The sequence below is a fragment of the Gavia stellata genome, chromosome 5 (assembly GCF_030936135.1).
Source record: "Gavia stellata isolate bGavSte3 chromosome 5, bGavSte3.hap2, whole genome shotgun sequence".
NCBI classification, from domain to species: domain Eukaryota; kingdom Metazoa; phylum Chordata; class Aves; order Gaviiformes; family Gaviidae; genus Gavia; species Gavia stellata.
In genome coordinates, this window is record NC_082598.1 from 30,004,029 (window position 1) to 30,026,221 (window position 22,193).

The 22,193-nt window shown below is 39.2% G+C and overlaps 1 protein-coding gene across 2 annotated transcripts; it reads left to right on the forward strand.

Moving 5' to 3' along the window:
• The first annotated feature begins 239 nt into the window (after nucleotides 1-239).
• SPATA18 (spermatogenesis associated 18) lies at nucleotides 240-18,138 on the forward strand. Of its 2 annotated transcripts, XM_009816113.2 has the most exons (13): nucleotides 771-833; nucleotides 2,609-2,714; nucleotides 2,826-2,941; nucleotides 4,448-4,566; nucleotides 6,919-7,014; nucleotides 11,400-11,534; nucleotides 12,199-12,436; nucleotides 13,430-13,588; nucleotides 14,137-14,312; nucleotides 16,275-16,398; nucleotides 16,735-16,791; nucleotides 17,602-17,647; nucleotides 18,123-18,138. In XM_009816113.2, the coding sequence occupies exons 1-13, from the start codon at nucleotides 771-773 to the stop codon at nucleotides 18,128-18,130; spliced, it is 1,443 nt and encodes a 480-aa protein (XP_009814415.2). In that variant the 3' UTR covers nucleotides 18,131-18,138. The 2 variants fall into 2 exon arrangements, with proteins under 2 accessions (XP_059674078.1, XP_009814415.2); XM_059818095.1 differs by lacking the exons at nucleotides 771-833; nucleotides 6,919-7,014; nucleotides 18,123-18,138 and adding an exon at nucleotides 240-326 and having other exon boundaries at nucleotides 17,602-17,664.
• Nucleotides 18,139-22,193: the final 4,055 nt, after the last annotated feature.

Consider the following 22,193-nt stretch of genomic DNA (forward strand, 5'->3'; position numbering starts at 1 on the left):
GGCCCAGCCCACGTTACAATGACGAGTATAAAGGCGGCGCGAACGCGGTGTCACCCAGAGCAGCGGTCCCGGGCCGGCGGTACCAGCTCCCCCCCCTTTTCCGCGCCGCCCACCCTCGGAGGGCTCCCGGGGGGACGAGGACGGGACGGGACGGGACGGGACAGGACAACCGGCGCAGCCCGTCCCATCCCATCCCATCCCAACCCAACCCAACCCCGGGAGCGAGCTGACAGCCGGCCATGGCTGACGGCTTGAGGAGGCTGGTCGGCGCGGAGAGCGGCCGGGTGCTGCAGGAGAAGCTGGAGAGCTGGTACCGGGACTACGAGGTGGGCCGCGGCCGCCGGCGGGGGGAAACCGCGCCTTCCGGGGGGCTGTATGGAGGGCGTCCCGCCTCACCCCGCGGGCTCTCAGGGGGCGGGAGGCCGCCGGCAGCGGCGCCGTTGGCGCGGTGCCCGGGCCGTGCGGCGGTTTCCGCGGTGACGGCGGGACGCGGAGCGGCGGCGGCCCCCACCGCCTCCCGGGAGCGGGTGCCCTTAGTCCGGTGCAACCGAAACCTGCAGCCGGCCGTCCTGGCCGTGGGGAGCGGGTGGTGGTCGCCGCTTGGGGGTCAGAAAGCCGGTTTGGGACGTTGACCCACACGTGCACCCAGTTAGCACAATCTTAACACCCAGTGCCGGTAGCACTCCCAGCTTCAGATATTTTCTTTTTTTGCCTGTGACAAGGTTCACTGAAAGCCAGGGCTGGAGGTTAACAGTGGTATTTGGTCTGTAATGGCCGAGTCTGGATCAGAAAAGAGTTCTGTGGTAGCAGACCGGCAGATGGAAGGACCACGGGTGAGGGTGTGCTCGGAAGGAGTCGCCTGTGGCCTGGGAACAGTCAGGAAAATGTGAGGAAAAAGGATGTTGAAAGTGAGAACGGGGTCGTCCATCTTCCTGGCTTTTTGGGGTGGGAAACCTGTCAGAGCTGAGAGGCTGCTGCCAGACAGCATGGCTGCAGAAGGGCTTTGGAAGGGGGGAAGCAGGTGTAAGCAAAGAGTTTCAGGTATGGGTGAGGAGAAGGCTGGAGATGGATGTAATGGGATGCATGGAGGAGGATGAGGCAACAGGAGACTGAGGAGGCAAAATAGTGGAAGCAGGAGAGAGGGTGTAAAATTTAGGGAAAGATAACATGAAGGGAACTGAGATTTGAAAATTGGGAATTTTCTTGGCAGAAACAGTCTTGACAGGGTTGTCACTCCTGTGTCCCCAGGTTTCATTAACTTCAGGACACTGATAGTTGATTTGGTCATGAGCCTGTAAGCACCTACAGTGTGCTATGGTTGCTGAGGAAAGGTGCTGAGCAGAGGTGTAGCCTCCTCAAGTAAAGCCAGCTCCTTTTTTTTTGGGAGTTACAACACATTAATGACCAGTCAAACTCTGCAGGATTCATGGCAAAGGACGGTTTTAAGGAGGAGTTTGAGGGTAGCCTGTAAAGCTACCACAGAGTGAAGGACACCAGACGAGAAGAACAGAGGCATTCATTTTAAAATCTTCCACATGGATGGTGAAGGTAGACCTCGGGGGGCAGAGCAATAGTGGGGGCTGAACTCTCCATAATAAGGGAGGTGAGGGTAGTCTGCGAGGTCTTGGGAAGTGAAGGTGAGCAGCTTCAGGCTGCTGTTGTGGAAAAGGAGGAACTGGCAGGTGGAAGCACCATGGGTGTTATGTCAGTGTAATGAGCTGGAAAAATGCACCACTGCAAAAGTGGTGTTCTGGTGGAGGTTAGCGGGGTGAGGCTGTGCTCCTTGAGGCCAGAGGAAAGCATGTTGCAGCAATCAAAATGCAAGCTGACAGGGGCATGGGTGGGAGTTTTAGCTGTTTTGGAAGCTTGTAAAAACCATATGGAGCTATTAAAGCCTGAAGACCTAGAGGGTGATCTACATTGAAGATGATACACGGGTTATAGATAAAGATTAAGGAAGCAGGTACAAAGTATGTGTTCCCCTGGCAGGTGCAGTAGCATCCTGGACAGATGAACCCCATCAACTCCTTTTCAGAATTACATTTGCTGAAAGTGGTGTAGTTTTGCTCTTCTGTTGTTTCCTATGCATAATGCTGGATTTTGCCCATTCTTCAGTAGTATTTGTTTCAGTTGGTAACACTTAAAAATCAGATGAAATTGCATGGAGGCCTCATGTGGCAGTTGACAAAGCAAGATAATAGCCTTATATGTATTATTTCAGCTAATATGGAAAAGCAGATTTTGGACTAATGTTTTTTCATCCAGTAATCTCCTATCTTATTATTTTAAAAATTCTGTGTTGAAAGATTTTTAGCACAGATCCACAATTATTATGATTCTTCTTTTAGAGGTATTTGTGGTTGCATCTTATTTATGAATGGGGAAAGCAGTAAGTTTTCCCAAGTAGTGAATTAACCAGGTGACAGAAGTCCTGATGTTTTGTTTGTTTGCCTGTTAACAATGTGAACCTTTTAAAGATAAGTATTCTAGGGGATGCAGTCAGGAAAGGTTGGGAAGATGTAATTATAGGAAAAAAAAATGTAATGATCATAACAGGAATCATTTTAAGAAAGCCCAGGCAGATGTATTAATACACATTAATTTACAGATTAATTCCTGTGATCAGAATCTGAACCGATGCTGTGAAATAATAGAATTGAATTCTGAGATTCAAGGGCAGCTCTTCACAATCCTCAATGAAACATCTCAAGAAGGTAAATAAATGCCTTGTCTTATTACAAGCACATTTCACACATGTCATCTTTTCAAGCTCTGGCTCTTTCTGTAAGTGTTCTCACAGCATCTTAATGTATGTATTTTCTTAGGTGGACATTATGCAGGTGTGGAAACAATAAAAACTCGTCTCCTGCCATGGCTAGGGACTTGTTTTTCCTGTGCTACTTCAGGAAGGCTCTTTGAAACCAACCTCTCTCTCACTCAGGTATGTAGGAAATTTATTTTAAGGGTGTGAGTTTATACCTGCAGGATAGCTTTAATGACTTTCTGTTAATAACAGCTTCCCTCCCTGATTTTGTTTAATGAAATATGTCCTTAGTCGCTCATGGAGACAACTGTGCTATTTATCTGTCTTATCTTACATTTCCTTTGAAAGGGAAATCGAAGAGGTCATTAAAGTTACTTTTGGCCTTCTAGGGCTTATGCTCTTTGACAACAATGAGTAACAATATGGAGGAATTTGCTTTTTAAGACAAGCTATGTTCTTGTACTGCTTTCCTTTTCTAGGTAAAGAATTATGTTACATTTACAATGACATCATATAAGTATTTATGCCATATCTCTATTAGTAAAAACCTAACACTATGTGAAAATACATGTGTAAGCTGAAGGTGTGTATAAAACTCCATGCATTTATCTGTGAGCTCCTTTTATTTTTTTGAAGGAAAAAAAAAATCTTTGTTTAGTATCTGAGCATTATAATAGCTCCAGAAGGAGGGGGGGAGGGAGGGGAAGTGCTCATGTCCATCATGATACCACCATGCACCTTGATGTTTGCAGTTAGTATGTATTTGGTATTTACTGAAGGGGTTGTAGTACTAACAGTTCATCAGGAAAGATATATCTGCTGTGGCTTTGTGCTTTGAAAGAAAGAGTGTTGGTTGATGCAGACTAGGGGAAAATGTTGAAGATCTTGAGATCTGACAGTGATGTCTCCATGTTTTCTGACTTCTCATTTTTACACCTCTTCTGTCAAAATCTTTCACAATTAAAATAAGGACAAATGAAAAGTGATAAGTGATATCCCTTCCGAGTCAGATTCTAGTGTGTTGCAGGAGTAGGGTTCTGACAAAAAAAAACCCCAAAATGTAAAATAATGATGTTATTAAATGACAGTACACCAGTTATGGATTTGTCATTGCACGTGACATTCAAAATTTAAAGAAAAGCCTGTTGCACAGTTACCTTTTTCATTCCAGAAGTATCAGGCAAATCTATAGATTGTTAAAGACAGAGCTGCACCTGTAGTAGTGTGCTTTCTGGAATGACAATAGTTGCTTCCTTAGTTCTAATAACTTTCTGTTATTTGGTGTACAAGACTTCCCAAAAACTTCACTTGAGTTAATGATATAGTCAGTCAGAAGATGACTGACTGGAAAAAAACCCCATGCAACACATCTGCAAGAACACTTTGCTCAGATGACGTGTATACAGGTAGTAAATCTGCATATGCAGACCTTCCATGTTCCTAATCATGAGGTGTAAATGAAGTGAATATTTCTCCTAATATAATTGAGTCTTTGTTTTGTGTGCCTGGAAGGTATTGCTTATGTCTTTAGAAGGTATGCAATTGCTTTTGTTTTCAATTATTTAAGAAATGGTCTTTACCAAAATGTTTAGGAAGACATCTTCTAATAATGCTGTATCACATTGCTGAAGGATTCTATAAGGTGGAACATTCAAGCAGTGTGATTTTTGTGTTTCATCGTAGGATTCAATTGAGAGAGAGAGGCAGCTGAGAGAGCTGGCTAGCAGTCAGACTTTTCAATTGCAAGAGCTGCAGGAAGAACTGACTTCAACTCGTCTACAGCTCAACCATGTGCAACAAGAGTAGGGAAATTAACTGTGACTCTTCTTGTTTGTTTTCTGTTTTTCAACAACAATCCATATTTTTCTCTTGACATCTAAATACTGATGGAGGTTTGCAAAATATTTCATTTCTGGCTTAATCAGAGCTTCAAAATGCATCTAGGCTCTGGATTGACCGTATGTGTCCAAAGTGGGGTACAAATGATACAGTCATACCAGCATTCATAGATTGACTTGATAGGTTTTATTCTGGTAGAGGATTTGGAAGACAAGCCAGTGCTCTAGACAAAAGGGTTTTGTATAGTGCATGACCATCCTAGTGGAATTGTAGTTGATGGACTGGTGTGTACTGAGCAAACCTTGATAAAAATCGATTTAGTAGCTATAGTGCAAAATTTATTGAAGGATGTACAACATGTCATAATTAGTTATGGTATGTAATTTGTAAGTGAACATCTAAGAAGATCAAAACCCACTGTGGTAAGATGGAGGAAGAAAGACAGACGGATTTTCAAATAAGTGACTAGGACTGAACAGTTTTTTTCTGATTGCATAAAACACATTTTGTGGAGCACTGCAGTCTCAGAATGACTTAATCGCTTCAGAAACAAATTTGTGCAGTTAGTGCTGCTTCCAGGGTCATTTCAGAGGTAGCTCCAAGTGACAGACGCTTCCTCATGCATCCTATTACCGTGAGAACAATGAATGTTCACAGTCCTTGGGTCAGTACAGTAAGTGATATAATTTAATGCTCTTACTAAGCGATTCCAAGAATATCAAGTTCTGAGAACTGCAAACTGTATTAGCCAGATTAGAGGAAAGAGGTTCAATAGAATATTTCATCCTGTATTCTAATCTTGCAGATATCTCCTGCTTTCATAGAACTGTAGAATCACAGAATTGTTTGGGTTGGAAGGGACCATCAAAGATCATCTAGTCCAACCCCTCTGCTGTTGGCAGGGACATCTTCCATGAGGTTAGATTGCTCAAAGACCCATCCAATCTGTTCTTGCAGTATACATTAAATATCAAAAATGACAAGGTGGGACAGAGAAGGACCCCACAACATCTGGAAGAAGAGAGAGGTTTTTTGTTCTTGGCATTTCAACTGGTTTGCCAGAATTAGGTAATATTGCAAAATAATTCCAGCCTGGAAGGTTTAATAAGCAAAGGAGTTGTTTTCTGTTGATAGTTCTAACTATCGAGAAGAGTTATGAGAGATTGGTATATCTTATTAACATATATCCCTGAAGGGAGGGTGTAAAGAAGACAGAGCCAGGATCTTTTCAGTGGTGCCCAGTGACAGGACCAGAGGCAGTGGGCACAAACTGAAACACAGGAGGTTCCCTCTAAGCATCAGGAAACCCTTTTTTACTGTGTGGGTGACTGAGCACTGGCACAGGTTGCCCAGGGAGGTTGTGAAGTCTCCATCCTTGGAGATATTCAAAAGCTGTCTGGACGTGGTCCTGGGCAATTGGCTCTAGGTGGCCCCGCTTTAGCAGGGGGGGTTGGACTAGGTGTCCTCCAGAGGTCTCTACCAACCTGAACCATTCTGTGGTTCAGGTATATACAAAGGTTGGTTTAGGGGTGAGGCATTTCATCCTGTGCTCCTGTGTGGATAGAAACAGATTATTTGCTGAGCTGGGGAGAAGTGTTGGATTGTCAAGGTGAGAAGTACAAGGAAAGTTATTCACTAATACAGATTGGAGTGAGTGTGTGGCAGTTTGCAGTACGAGAAAAAGTCATTTTGGGTAGCTCCTGCAAGAAGTGGGAAATCAGTGGTAAAGCTTTTATACCATTTTGTGGGTTGCATTTCTCTGTACAGTCAGGTCAGAGAGGTGGTGGCTGTGGTTTGCAAAGGTAGAAATCTGGAAGGCGGAGGGTTGAGAAGAGGTAATTCAAGCAGAGACAAAGTCATGCATGGAAGTTTCAGAACTGATCCTTTCAAGGTGATGCAGTACGAAGTCATGATTGTGTAGTTATTGTCAGGCAGGGGACAGGTGCAGGAGAAAGAGACTTCATGCCCCAAGATACCCCATTTATGGACAGTGAAGTCATTCTGAATGTTGTAAATTGTTGAAATCAATAGAGAAACTGGAATCGAGTCTTAATGAAAAATAATGGGTCGTAGCAAAATAATGCTGTTATTGCATAGTCAGATACGACTTTTTAAAAGCTATTTGTGTGCTGGTAGTCTGCACAAAGCCCACTGTGATTGTTTTCATATGTTAAATTGGTATGGACTTGGTCTGCCTAAACAGTCAGTTTGTCATATTAAATTCACAGAATTAGATTCACAGAATCTGTGATTCTGTGAAAATTCTCTGGTAGAATCTCTGCCTTTACCATGAAGGTTATTAATTTTTCTTGCAGTCTGGCAAAAACCCAGCTGGCTCTTGAAGACACAAAGACCAAATCATCCACTACTCTTTTGGCAGCAGAAGATGAAATTGTTCAGCTAAAAGCAGCGTAAGAAAAATTGAATCTTGGGGTATTTGTGACAGAAAGTCAGCATGCAGAGACACAGTCTGTCATTTACCTGAGTGGGTTCTGTTTATTCTACACTGTCCTATACTATAGCAAACATAGGTCTAGCTTCTTAACATCCTGTAGATTTATTTCTTGATTATAGAGAGAATTAGCATAAGTAGATCCATGTGAGAAGAACCCTTATGGATGAACTTCTACCCTTTTTTCTTTAGGACAGAGGAAGGATTACATTGAAACTAGCAGCTTGATAGTATTTGAATCTTGTAGATGAAGTTACACGGGAGAGAACCGTATTCTGAATATAGCCGGAAACCATTGTTTGCAATTTGCTATGATGCTCTTGGAAGTAGCATGTGTGTTTAAAAAAAAAAAAAAAAAAAAAAAGACGAAGTTCTTTATATGGCTTTTTCTTTTAGACTATTTTTGCCAAATCCTTTTGCCTGTCTGCACAGACGTAATGGCTATTGGTAACGTTGACATCTCTGGTTTAAAAATGTTTTTTGAGTTTCTAAGTGTGTTGGTCACATCTGGGAAGTTAATCTGGATTGCTAAGGGTGCAGCTGTGGGACCTACCTTTCCATTTAAATACAGAGGTCCTTAAAAACTAATTTCCTTTTGTGACTTGACCTACAGGTAGTTCTAGAAGCAGTAATAAATCTTCAGTGTAATGAAATGTAGCCCATGTATTTGTTTTGGTTTGGGGTGGCTTTTTTTTTTTTGGTGTGTTATATTATCAGAAAAGAATACAAAGGTAGTTGAAACTAATTCCAACAGCATGTGAATTCTTGTGATAACTGACATTTCAACAACAGAAATATAGTCATACTTGTTAAATAAATGCTTGCAGCCTTTCAGTTAAATAACATTGCTGCTCTTAAAAATGGAGGAAACTTTACTTTGCTGCTTACACTGTAGGAAAGGACATAACTGTCCACGAGTTTATCTTTCCTTTTAGGGCAACTGAGAGGATGAGCTACTCCTGATAAAGATAAGCAAACAAGAAAACCTCAGGCCATTAGAGTTTCTACTTCCAATATAAAGTTGAAGATCACTTGTTCATCTCTGGATGTTTATCATTGCTTCTAGAATAATGCTAATTGTCAGATGTCATCCATGGACTTTCCTAGCACGTGTTGATCAGTTTGCATTTTAATTTTTTGGATGGCTACCTGGGGCATAAACTCATATTCACATAAAATGGGCTCTTTTGATTAGCTGGGTGAAAAGTAGCTCATATAACTCTTTGATTCTTAGATATAACCCGACTGCTGTCTTCCCGATTAAAACCATTAGTAGGGAATAAAGCATCTCACAATTCCCATGTGTAGGTCTTAACGCAGACTGGACAGAAATTCATGTTGCCGTTTGTACTAATGACAGAAGAATAAAACATTCCCGTCTTCCCGTGAATTCAGGAATTCCGTAATCTCCACTTACTTATGGTTCACGTTCGCTCCCAGTTTAGTTGGCACTCTACACTTGCATCTTCTGCCTGGGTGTTCAACTTTGATTGAAGCAAAGGTGCTATTTTTCATGTTCTGTGAATCATCTTTTCAAAATTTGAACCCTTTTAGTTGGGTGAAATCAGATTTGCCTAGTCTTCACCTGCCTGTCAAAACCAGAATCCTTCTAAAAGTGGAGAAAGTGAGGTCAGGACTGATCTGTGACACCTAGGGCAGGACTTTTTTTTACACAAGGAACAGTTTGTCAGGAGTGTCCTTTGCATCTTTGTCCGTAAACTTGTTTTTTGAGACTTTTGTAATAGCTAATGATCTCATTCCACTTGTCTATAGTCTGTCTGTCTCACATACTTAAATCAAAGCATGTTTTGCAAGATATCTTGGTCTCCCGGGCTGTTAGAGCAAATGTGGTCTAGACTCAATATAATTAAATTCTATAGCCAGTATAAGCTTTTTTATATCAAGATATTAATTATAACAGGATTTAGCTATTTGCTGCAGAATTATGAAGGAAAATACAATTTTTTTAATGAATAATGATCAATATTTAAAAGTCATTAGAAGGTCTTCAGGGGAAGAAAAAAATAAAGTGTAATAAAAACTTGTTACATGCAGACTGAACAAAATCCTATTAGTACTATTATAAATGGAAGCTCACTACTAGGGTGCTTGGACTCGTGCCGAGGTCTAATCAAACTTAACAAAGCCAGACGGCTCACTTTGAAGTAAATGAGGTCAAGAGGACTTCTCTTTCTTGATCTGCTGTACGGAGGACCTGTTATATACATTGGCAGGCAGAAGTTTTGATAAACATGGTTGTAATTAATAACAGCCAATATGGTAGCTTGAATCAGTTACCTCAAGACCTTGTAATATCGCTGTTGCAGGGGGCTCTTAAAAATAGGTTAAACAGGCATCTGGCCAAAAATTACATAGGTGGAGTTGTTCTTGCCTTGAATTTCAAGGCAATCTGACTGAATGATTGGGGCTTAGCCCAAGGACTGGGGGAACTGTGACGAACTTTACCATTAATGAATTGTTTGAAACTGGAAGGTAGCAGTAGGCTGCTTTATCCAAACAGCATTAAGCAGATACTTGACACAAATTCTCAAGGCTGTTGTATTTTCTCCTGAGAAACTGGTTGAAGATGCCTATTTTATTTTTAAATGGTTAGATGGTGGAGTTTAAAACAGTAGTTATAGCTGTGAAATAAAAGTGGATTATAAAAATGGTTCTGAGTTTTCTAACTATGTTATCTACATCTCTTTAAACTTAACAGAAAGATGATAATACTCTCTGCATTTCAGATTAATATTTAGCAGTAAAGTGAATGAACAATAAAACAGGGGAAACTCTGAATACTGCATAGATTTAATTAGCATGGAAATTATTATTGTTAAGGCTTACAAAAGTCAGCATTGGTAGTTCATAAATGTGCCTGTCTTAAAGTTGTTTTTTTCCTTTTGGTATTTAGTTTTTCTTACAAAGAAAGAAACATTCCTTTTTAGTGGTGGTTTTTCTTATGTTTGTAATTTGCCATGTGACTTGTCATGAACAATGAAAGATGCAGGTATTTCTGCTGGTTTCAGTCTGTCATGTGCTCTCCTGTTTTGGGGGTTTTTTTTGCCTCTCCTGATGAAGGCAGACCTACAATTAAGCATCTGTTTGTATTTGTAATCATCATCTGCAGTCATGATGAAGCTTTGTGGATCTCACAGCAGTGAGAAAAAGAGCATCAAAAATTGCTTTAAAACTTTCTGAAAAATCCCCATGTGAATAGGGGTAAATAACAGAAAGAAAATAACACGGAAGTGAAATGATTACTTTTTATTTATCCTTTCTGTTGGATAGTTATTAACACTGCATTGTCTGTCTTCATTGTCTATCATGGCAATGTGTTGTATATTATATAGGGGGTTTTTCACCTTTTTTTTTTGGGTACATAATGATTTTCCCCCATCTTTATCTCTAGAACTTGTCTTCCCAAATCTACTTTCCTTTCCCCGTTGTTTTTTGTATCAGAATTCTTTAGGCCTCTTTTACTACTATTCTGCTAGAAGTCAGTGCTGAAGGAGCTGACTAAGGATGTCCATAGGATTGTAAGAGTATCTGCAGCTTTTCCTACCCAGGTTAGGACAGTCTTTCCTCTTAGCAAATGTGCTGGCCTTATTACCTGTTGTCTCCTCAGTCAGCCTACTCCTTAAAAAGTCCGAACAGGAAGCTTGTTACAGCTTTCATTGGTTCAGATCCTCAAAAATCTCACCAGGGTCCTTCAGTAAAGAAAAGGAAGGACAGACTGAATGCCTCCAAAATGAATAGAAAGCATCCTTTTTTTTTTTTTTTTTTCTTTTTTTAAACGAAGAAAACAACAGTAATATCTATGTTAGGAGGGAAAGCAGATTTGGGACAATTTCTAATATTAAGTAAGAGTAAAGGACAGAAGATAAACTTGCTTAACTGGTTGACTGCCAATGTTTAAGAAACACTGCTTCTCTTGGGGAGAGCAGGAGAGGAACCATTAGCTTTTAATATTACTTGAATAACATAATTGGTCATATCCTTTGACTGAGTAATATATTCCAGCAAAGAAACTGGTTTCTTTCTTATACCTCATCATCTGAGCTAGTGCAAGGATACCAAATGTTAACCAGTGATCTCTACTGTACCATAAAGTACAGTGTAACCAGTCTCCTGCCACAGTAGACTTTCACATTTTGAAGTGTAATTAAGAGTATGCTTTGGAGTATGCTTTTTTAAAGTCTTGATTTCCCTGTATTTCAGCATAAGGAGGTTGCTGAATATTTCTCCTCTTTTCTGTTCTTTTTGTTTGATGAGGATTAATTGATAGATGCTTTGCATTGGTAGAAGGACATCTTGTGACTGACTTTATTCTGTGTGGTTAAGTCTGAAGACTTCCCGTGCCCAAGAGAAGGATGCCCTGAGGAAGTTAGATCGTCTGAATGATTATAAGCAGCAGATTCAAATACTGCGGGATGAGATTTCTATCCTGGATGCCCAAAAGTCTGTTCTTCAGAGCAGGTAGAGGCGTTATTCAGAGAAGTCACTGAAGCAGAGAAATTGTTCATGTTAGGTAGCATGAATTCCCTCCTCATTTTAAATTGAAGTATAAACAAAAGCTAAGCTTTTTTACTTTTTTATGAAGGAACACAATTTTTTAACTGATTTCTGCTAGTGCCTGAATATTTTAATTTCAGGCAGCTATATTAAGTTTCTGGCAGAACAGCAAAGAGAGCAGCTTTACAAAATACATTGAGAGCAACTGTATGGGATAAACAAAAAAAAACCCATCTCTTTTTATAAGTCCTCTTTGAATACTGTACCATTACAGGGCAGAACTTGTTATATTCTCACTTGTTTGACTTTACAACTCTTCAGTGGTACTGAAAGAGGAACAAATCTCCAAAGTATTACTAGTTGAAAATGTGTTTCCCCAGAACAAAGTGCTTGGCTGTACACACTTAAGGAATTACTTTACTTTTATTGTTCAGGCTCCAGCCCATAAAATATATTGACACAAATGCCTTCATACTAGACTAACCAGCTGCAGCTTTACTTCTTTAATTATGTTGGCTCAAAATCTCAGCTTACCCTGGTAATAATTAAATTGACACGAAACTCTGTGCACTAGGCAAAAGCATCTGAGAATGGTGAAGTGTCATGCTTTTTTGTGTGTCTGTCATAGGCTTGCACGGAGCCACTCTCCTTCCCCAAGGCACAGTGAGAGCAAGTCACCTAGTCCCGTTCCTCTGAAGAACTGCTCACCTGGCCGAGCCAGACATACAAATGCTTCGCGTCGCGCCTGCCTGATAGCTCGCTTTGGTGACATTTATGCTCGAGAACGCTTGGATGCAGAGACCCTTTTGAGGACATACATCAGTGACATCGAGATGGTGCAGAGGATAATATACATTGCAGCTGTGGTAAGAAAAAAAATTTTCTTGTTTTACAGGCCAGAAGTGTTTTATAAAATATTATGGCTGGATTGGATTAAATAGTGTGTAAATTAGCATTTCTGTGAAGTACAGAGAAGAAAACTTCTCTTCTTTTTTCCCTTTTGATTTTCCTTTTATTTCCCTCACACTTTTACATTGAACTCTCGATTTAGTGTCCTTTTCTGACTGTCCTGTCCCAAAATTAGAACAGGTGCTAAAGGGGCGCATAAGAAGCCAGAATGGCTCTGAAAGGTAGATGATTCCTGCACTAAACAACACTGCCTCATTTAGATTAATTCTTTTGGGAATACTACATTTTAGAAAGCTAAAAATCTTTCCATATCATGCTTCCCTCCTGCCTGTAGCTATGTGCTTTTCTAGTTTTACTGGGTCCCTTGAAATTACCTAGATACCTCACATTTACTATGAGCTCAGTCTGAAGAAATGTGTTTTCATTTTTCTGTACTTAATCTTATTTTCTATAAAATTGATGTAGTACATACCTGTGTCAGAGAGGCAGTGTGTCTCTTAATGTGTGTGATCCCAAGCACTTTTAACTTACTGAAGTTTTTTCCCCACAGCTGTCGTTCAGTTTACACTCTCCAATTCAACCTTTCTTCCCAATAGACAAGAGGTGCTCCTGTCTAACACGTTAGGCGGTGGCACATAAAATGCTGTTACTGACTTCTGCTCCTGATATCTTTGAATGTGATTCCATTGATTGTGTGTGTGATGGAATTCTACATAAAAACAGAAGGTTAGGTGGGAAGCTTTTCAATTGTGTCTTCTGCAAATAAATCACACTTGATTTAATCAGAAAAGTCCTCCCAGATGAGTACCATTTTTAAATTTCACTTTTACAGCAGCATTTTATATTCTTCCTTACAATGATGATACTGGGTTAAGTTCATCCTCTCAGGTAACTGAAAAAAAATTAATCTCAGTCTACTGGATTTAACTAGATGTTCTTTATGTTTGCAGGAGTCTTTTCATGCAGCAAAGATGGCCTACAGGCAGTTCAAAATACGTGTAAGAGAGACTCTGTCTCTAGGTCACTCGGGGCCTGAGTCACTTGAAGATGCTGTCCTGGACTACATAGTTCGCCATGAGGATCTGTATGACGTTCAAGCCAGTGTCAACGTAAGTCAAAGGCAGTGGGGAGGTGATGTATTGATCTATTTCAGTAGCTAATAAATTTGCAGTGTGTAAACTAGAAATGCACTGTAACTTGAAGAAGGAAAAAAGTTTATCACATGGATTTTATGTCTTGTAGCAGTTTATTTTCCAAAATAATATTGTGGCATGGCCCAGTAATCACTTGTTTTACTTGCCTGTGAATGTCTCTGTCTGCCAGAATAATATTTTTGGCAAGATACAGTGTAACTGTCTTAATCAAAAAAATGTAAGCTAAATTTAATATTTTTCTTAAACTCTGTGCTCTGCTGAAAAACTGCATCTCCCTCCGAAGATTGATGTCAATGTTGTAGCTCATATTTATTTGTAAAATAACAGCACATTCTTTCTCAAGCTAATATTTTCTGGAATAGCCTAAGACAACATTGCTGGGAACTTCTTGTAATGATTTTTAAATCTGGAAAGCTGAGAGGTGTATTTAGGAGGGATTTCCATACTTGCCCATGAATAAAAGTGTTAGTGAGCTCAAATTACTCAATTGCATTTATTTTCAGGAAGTAATTCGCTCCATGAACATCAACCCAAAGATTTCATTTCCACCAGAAATTGATTTCATTGTGATCAGCACTTTGATTCAAGAGTTGTGCCGTGTGGCTTTTTCAATGCAGACACTCGTTCCTCCTCTTGATATTGCCTTTGATACTGATGGAGAACTTTTCAGTGAGACCAAGTAAGAACTCTTTTATTTTAAGTTGTATTCTTACTATTAAAAAAAATCCATCAGGTTGTATTGTCTACTTCTTTCCTAATTAATATAAAGGTTTAAGATTGATGCTAAACATTAATTTGGGGCAAATATTCCTTGTCTGTAGTGAATTTGGTGTGTCTTTAAGGTTTATGATGGTATATAAATGCCAGGATGTAGACCAGTGTTAACAGCTTTTTTAATGAACAGCAGAGCAATCTTCTGGAGAAACTTCAGTCTCTAGAGCATATTTAATTTATCCTTTAAGAGGAAAATTATAATCAGCTTTCCTTTCCCTGTTTAGTCTCTATCTGCCTCCAGCGTTTATAAAATATGTGCATCTTTGTTCCTCCTTTCTGGCCCATTTTCTAAAAGTAATGTTTACTGAGATCTGGCAGTTGGTGCTTGATACCAGGATCATCAATATGTGTGCTGTGACTTTCAGGCTGTGGCTGCTGTACAACATATGGATCTTAATACACTCCTATCTCCTCTGGTTTAGAGCTGAGCAAAAAGAAAAATGCCTTTTAAAAATGGAAAATTTTTTTAAAAACTGCACACTGTAACAGAGTTTTTCTTTTTTCCATAGGGTCAGGGCTGGCTGCTTTGTTAGCTGGCAGAGAACTGTAGGGTACTTCCATGTCTTCAAGAAAACTAATGGGATTGATAGCTCTAAAAAACTGCTCTCAAAAGCAAGAAAAGCCACACCAATAGGAGGTTTCTAATAATAATTTGAAATAGTATGGAATCCAGATTGGGAAGAGCTTGAGCAGCCAACGAGAGAAACAGAAAAGATAAACGTGGCCCTTGAACAGGAGAGTGCAAAGTATACATGACTACTTAATGATCCTGTCCAAATACTGGGCAGTTAGCTACTTGATACCCAAGGCTATTGGCTGAATTAAGAAGGCAGCAATGCTATGGTATAGTCTTCTCCAGCTACTTGATGTGTGTGGCCTTCAAAAAAACAGGTGTAATGTGTTTATATATGCTGCTGCGGGAGACATATATACACACATCTATCTATCTATATAGATAAATATGTGGCATATGTATGTTTACGTGTGTAGCATATATGTATGGTACACAGAGATGGAGAAAAATTTGTAGGAATTAAAATAACTCTGTTAGTTCTGTGTGATACCATTCTATAAAAGGGCTGGCCAAACCTCATCATACCCTATACCTTCCGCCATACAGAGCTTCATGCCTTTGTTTACAATGTTGTTTTATGTAAATTGCTATTGTATATACATTAGTAATGTATAGATGCATTGCTATTTTTTATTTCAGTTATTTAGTGCTTGTTTTGAGTTTGAATCCACAAAACCAGACACGTGTTATTCAGCCAATATTGTAGACTTAGGGAGATATGTATATCTGATATGTGAATACAGGCCTTCAAAATAATCTTTCTTAGCTAAAAAGTCACTGTTTCATTATCAGTATCTGAGGATCTTGCTAATAAAACTGCCTCTTAAGTCTGATAAGATACTAGGATGTAACTTTATAGTTGAGGTAGAGTATTTCTGTAATATCCTTTGTAAGGGTCTTGATTTAGCAAGATATTTCAGGAAGATGGGATGACTATGCCTGCCAGAATGCTGCTCAGGAGATTTAATCTGTCAGTGGACCCAAGGACCCTGGCTTGTGTGGGGCTTATGCAAGAATATGGTCTAGTGGCCTTCTTGAAGTGTGGGATGGCTTTGTTGGAGTGTGTCTCAGTATAAGTAGACAGCGTATTCCGCTAAGTCTGTCTTACAAAGGCATTTCTTTTACAGGTTCACTTAAAGAATACCCATTTCTGTGATACAGAAATATTCTCAAGAAAGATGTTTTTAACCTGTAACTAGTGTTCTGCTTTTTATCAGCACTGATGCCTTGAAGCATCATGTTTATCTTTTGGCACTTATATGCAGACATTTCTTGTACTCTGTGTTTCAACAGGTACCATCGTAGTTTTGACTCTGATTTCACAGCTGCCTTGGTGGCCTATCATGTATGGCCTGCTCTGATGGAAAATGATGTTGTAGTTGTGAAAGGAGAGGCAGTTACAAAAAGAGGAGCACTGGTACGTACTTTTGTTAAGGAACATATTAAGGGCAGTCATTGGATTTAAACACTGTTTTAAAATTAAAAAGATAAGTTCTTGATTGTTCCCTATATGGCTGGAATTGTGTATATCAAATATCAGGTAGGTTTTAGTGCCTCATCCTGTATTTAGAATGAATAGTTCCATTTTCCTTAACATATTCATTATACAGATGTAGAGCCTGTTGTATGGAGAAAGTTTACTGTTTGCTCTTTGTCCTCAAGCCCTGTCTCTAGCATGGCAAGTCTTCTTGCTAAGTCTGTCTTTATTAAATGCCCTCTCTCAAAAGAGGTTTGTCAAACTCTTCTTTTGTAGTGGTCTCGTAGAAGCAGAAGCCGCAGCCGTAGCACCAGTCCTCTTCTATGTCATCATGTAAGCCCCAGCTGAATGCTTATAATATAAACAGCATCAGGTATTTTAAACTCGGAACATAGGCAACCTTTTAAAAATGCTTATGTGCCACATGTACATTTTAACATTGGGAATAAATGCCTTTGCTGGGTCTGGAATGAGGTGAAGCTGAACCGACAGACAGTTATTGCCTGGCATAATTTTCAGTGGAGATACTGTATGAAAAGTAGATCATAGCTAAATTCTCAGAAGTTTCAGCTGTGGATCTCAGAATGCTTTCCCCCTACTCCCCCTTGCTTCAGTACCATTCTGAATAACTAACTGCATCATCTGGAAGTGTTTTAGTCATCTTGCAGTACATATACAGCACATGGTCTCTGCCTCCTGGAATTAGTAATCTAAATTTACCCTCTAATGCCTCAAAGGAGCAGAAAAATAGTGTAGGGCGGGCAGGAGGGGAAGAACTGAGGTGGCACTAATAAGATATGTGAAACGTTACCATATGGTATAGTTACACAATATTTTTAACTATTTCTGTAAAAATAATGTATATTTTTCTAATTGTTAGACCATGTTATTAAAATAACATAGGTGCCCTCAACTTAAAATGTGAATATTGAAAATGTGAGAGGCTTTGGGTAAGACTCACTTTTTTGTGTCTGTGCAGGGTGTGAAAGAAACTAGAAAGGTGTTGAATTTGACTTTGTAGCAGTGGAGCTGCACTGACAGAGTAACATGTACAAATTTTTTGAATGTTGATGGGTCTTCAGGTGCTTTTCTTAGGTATAGTTCTTTAGCACAGCTGTGTTTTATTTCCTGTTCTTCTTGCAGTTGTCTCGAAGTCGCAGTCCTTCACCATTGAGGAGTGGAAGCCCAAGTAAGTGGGCATATTAGTTCATAATGACTCACGGTTTTCACATTAAGCCCTTGAACGACCGAGCAAAGAGACAAAATAACATGCTGAAGGTTTTTGACTCTAAAATACTTGTCCAAGTCTTATTTTTAAAGTGGGTAGCCCCTTTCTTTTCTGTGTGTGGAAAAAGTCTGAGATTTCTGACTTGGAGGAGAGCTTGTTTTTCACTCTACTCAGACCACTGTCATGAGTTCTCTCTGCTGGTTGCCTTTATTGTGGCCAGTTTTACAGTAAGTAAAACTTGTTCTCTTCCCCACATGAGAGGCAGTTATCTGTATGCCTGCTGGCTCCGTGCCTTTCAAAATCCAAAGAGATAGCTAAATGGCGATGGTGAAGTGAGGGATTTCAAACAGTATGAATGTGTGCCCATCTTGAAGCCAAGCCAATTTAGAGATTTAGAAAAAAATAGTGTACTGAAATTTGTCTTTTTCTTCAATAGGGCATTAAGTTAACTGAACATGTGATTCAGTACATCCAGATCCAACAACTTCGCTGGTGCCTTTTCTCTTCAAGAATACCTCAACTCTCGCAATAATGTGAATGGCAATTGTCACTCCAAATGGAGTTTGTGTTCAGTGTGGTTTTAAGAGTTATAGAAGGCTTATTTATAATTTTAGAAACTAATTCAACCCTCCTGATTTTAAAAAAAGAGAAAGTGCATGCAAAATAGTATCATACTTATTTGGCAAACTTTGCAGAGCACCAAGGAATCCATGCTGTATTCCTGCAGATAGAGATAGATTATTGCATCTAGAATGTTTTCCACAGATACTAAACGATGCAGTTTATCTTGATAGGATGTTTAATATAACCTAAATGGTGAACGTTGCAGAATGTTGAGGTTAGCTGTTACTTGAAAACAATTTCATTAATTGGTGCTTATTTACAGTTTTAGAAAATAGCAATAATCTTAGGATGTGCCAGTCTTACACAGCATCCTTTTGAATATGTCCTTGTGGTAAACTGAATTTTCTAACTACAATGTCAAAGTTGCACAGAACAGTCATAAACTACCAACACTCTAGCAATCCCCAGGACTTTATTGACATTTAATTATGAAAGCACAGGTGTGTGCTTTAGCAAGGCAGTAACAGTCCTTGTTAAATTAATTGTTACTTAGAAATGAATATCATAAAAATTTGTAGTTTGGAACTTAAAAGTATTTTGAAAGTGTGCCACTGACTATTTGTAGGCTTGAAATATTTGCTTGAGGTGGCCTATTTGTTATCACTTTTAATGGGCTTTCATGCCAGACTGATAGATTAGTAACTCTTGTGAACACAGTGGAAAAAAAACCTGTCCAATTATATCTGACTGTGGGCATTTATTATGTTTTAAGTGTAAAAATTAGACATCTGAAGAGATTTTTATTCTGGCACTTTAAATAGTTTGTTCCCCTTGTAAATGTTTATTTTAATATCAGCATTTTTGATTTTGAGAGAACTGATACTGTCTTTCTCTCAGAACCTCATCTGCAGGGCCAGCCTTAAATACAAGCCACACAAGTGACTGCTTGGGGCCTTGTGCTTTTACACAGGAACATAGGATTTGTCATAATGGAGCTGATGTGTAATTCACTAATGCCACTGTCTCATTCCAGTCAATACCTGATGCTTCAAAGGTATGTGGTGCTTTCCCCAAATTCATCTCCACAATTTTGGAATATAAATAGTCAGAAGGAGGAAAAATTCCTTTCTGCCTCCTCTTTCAATCAGCCTGTGCCCTGGAACATGACATTTCGTTAGTACTACTGTAATAACATGAGCAAAAATATTTTTATTAGTTCTGAAACTATTTAGTCCTTAAATTAAGTTAGAGGAGCAAATTGTGTGATCCCTTTCCAGGGATATTACGCAGATTTACACAGCCATGCTCTTTCTCTCTACTTCTTGTGTGGCTTAAGACTTTAGCACAAGGTTCTTTGGCACAGGATCAGATTTCAGGCAGACTTTAGCATTGGTCCCCATGAGCCATGGATCAGCTGTGACTCTAGTTATACAGATGTGTTTTCATTGGAATTAGGCCCATTAGTAACCAATGAGAGAAAAATGAGGTCCTGTACATAGTGTCATTCACAGAGCCACTCTGAATGAACTAAGGGGACACAAAGGCACTTACATGTTATGTGGTGTACTTTCTTGTTATCTAAGAAAGTCACAAGAGAAAATGCAAAGCAATATGTTTCCTCTTCTAAGAGCCTGATTGTTGGTCACAGCTATGGATCTGGGCTTGTAGTAAACCTGCATATTTCTGCACTCATCTCATGACTAAAACCACCACAGTTCTGGAAAAAAGGAGCACCAGCAACTTGTGTGGCAACAGAAGATAATTAGATATCCAGAGTATGGTTTGGAGCAGAAAAAGGAAGAATTTTGAGAAATATCTTGTACTTACCGAGGGCTAAGGAGAGGTAGGTTTTTTAAAAGTTAGGTATTGTATGTTGCTCTTCTGCATGTAATTACCAAGACATTTCTGTGTTATTATTTTGAGTTGAAGTAAGTTTCCATACCAACTGTGAGAAAACTAAGACTACATCAAGAAAGTATGTTTTTCTTGACAAGCATGAGAGGCAGGGTAGTTCCAGACTTGCACACACCTGTGATGCCACTATGAACTAGTATTCCCAAAGAGCTAAATGTGCCATAAAAGACAAATTCTCAGTGCTTGGTGGACCATCTCATCTTGCTCCCCCAGCGGGCACCTAGAAAACTAGTTAGTCTCAAAATAAGAGAAAACTAATGAAATGACAGCCAATGACTTGTTTTGGTAGTGAGAAAGCAGCTCTAGGATTTTTTTTTTGCATAATGTTTCAGAGCAGAGCAAACCATTTTCAGCAAAATAGAAGTCAGTCCACAGCATGGTTAACACTTAACTAGTTAAACAAACCTTACTCTACTCAGTTGTACTCTGCAGCCCATAGTCTTTTTGTAGGAATATACTGTTTCGTCCTGGTTGCCTGTGCAGCTTATTTATAGCCGATTAAATTTATAGGTCACATAGAAGGTTGCTTTTGGTGTCAAGTTGGACACTAATAGCTCCTGTGCTTCTTTTTATCCATGTGACAACAGTGCAGAGAATGCATACCAATAAAGATTATATGGAATTAACCAGCAAATGCAAACTAACTTATAAAAAGGGACTTCTGTAATTGCTTGTAAGACCCTATGAAAGAACGGATCATGAATGTGAAATTGATGGCTTGATATTTTAATAAGAGTTTTTAAAATCTTAAGAAAGATTTATTTTTTTTCTTTTTTTCTCTAAATCACAAGCCTGGATAATGCCACACTTGTAAATACAGTGAAGTAGAAACAGTAAGGGTGGATTTTAATAGCTGACAAATAAAAATAAGCTAGTAAGGCTTGTATTACAAGATAGTTTTATAACAGTATGATCATGATCAAAGTGTTAATACTGGGAAAAAGAAGGGTAGATTTTGGGCTAATTTAAACTCTTTTCAGATGGACTGATGGAAGTGAGACTGCACGGGGTGTAAAAAAAGCACAACCTTTGGGCCAAGGTGTTCACATAAAACAGTACATGTTTGTGAGGGATTTTGAAATTGCTGGAGAATTTCTCCTGCATGTCAGCTCTTTGAAGGCTAATTATGTCCGTCTCAATTCAAAGGCTGTCCTGGAGTCAGTCTAAATATGTGGGGATTTTATCACCTATTTCTAGGAAAATACAATGTCATTGAAATATCTTCAGTCTTCCTTCTTCAATGTTTGCAGCTCAATAACATAGAGACTCATGCAGAGCTTGCAGATACTGAGGGTGATTGTCTTAGCTAAATTTGCTACTGTACAAAGAAGATTTAGATTCAGAAATTATGTTAGATTTTCCCAGCATCCTGATAGGAGAGAGAAAGTTGGGAGCAGGAGGTTGGTGGAGTCCTCCCATCTAATCTTGCTAGCAGTGAGCTGTGGTGCTGATTCAGTCTTGTAGGAGGCTGTGGAGATGAGCGGTAAGTTAAAGCAAAAATACTCTACAGCCTGAAGAAAGTAAACGTGAAGGCCAAAAATTATCAAAATGCTCCTTGGAAAACATATGCATGTACATCCTCCAGGATTTGAGCCTTTTAACTTTACTTTTATATTGCATGTATGTACTGCAAATGTTTGTCATACTGTAAAAGTGCTATCAGAATTAAATACCATCTTTCAGCTTTATGTAACCTTTGTCAGCTGTTTTTGATTGGTGTTAACTACACAATGATTTTCTTACTGTAGCATTAAATAGTCTAGCTTTGTATTAAAGAAGTGAAAATCTATTCGTTATGGCTTGCAGCTATATTAGCATGTGTTCAGATTGAAAGTTTTAGGTTTCAGGATTGTACTGTATTTCTTTTAGTCATGCAGCATACTAAGCACGTATACTAAAGGAATGTGCATTACATTTTGTGCAGGTTTTTGATAGTTTAAAACAACATGTAAGCAAATCTGTGACAGGATCTTGCTGATATACAGGTGCATTGTTTATGTGGAAGCTGTACTTTTCACTTGGTAGACAG

What these genes read in the sequence shown, in the direction of transcription:
- SPATA18 (XM_009816113.2), top strand. Translation starts at nt 771, where the DNA reads ATGGCCGAGTCTGGATCAGAAAAGAGTTCTGTGGTAGCAGACCGGCAG. An exon ending in GGCAGATGGAAGGACCACGG is followed by an intron (nt 834 to 2,608) that starts GTGAGGGTGTGC and finishes ATTAATTTACAG; the next exon opens with ATTAATTCCTGTGATCAGAA. An exon ending in TAATATACATTGCAGCTGTG is followed by an intron (nt 12,437 to 13,429) that starts GTAAGAAAAAAA and finishes TTATGTTTGCAG; the next exon opens with GAGTCTTTTCATGCAGCAAA.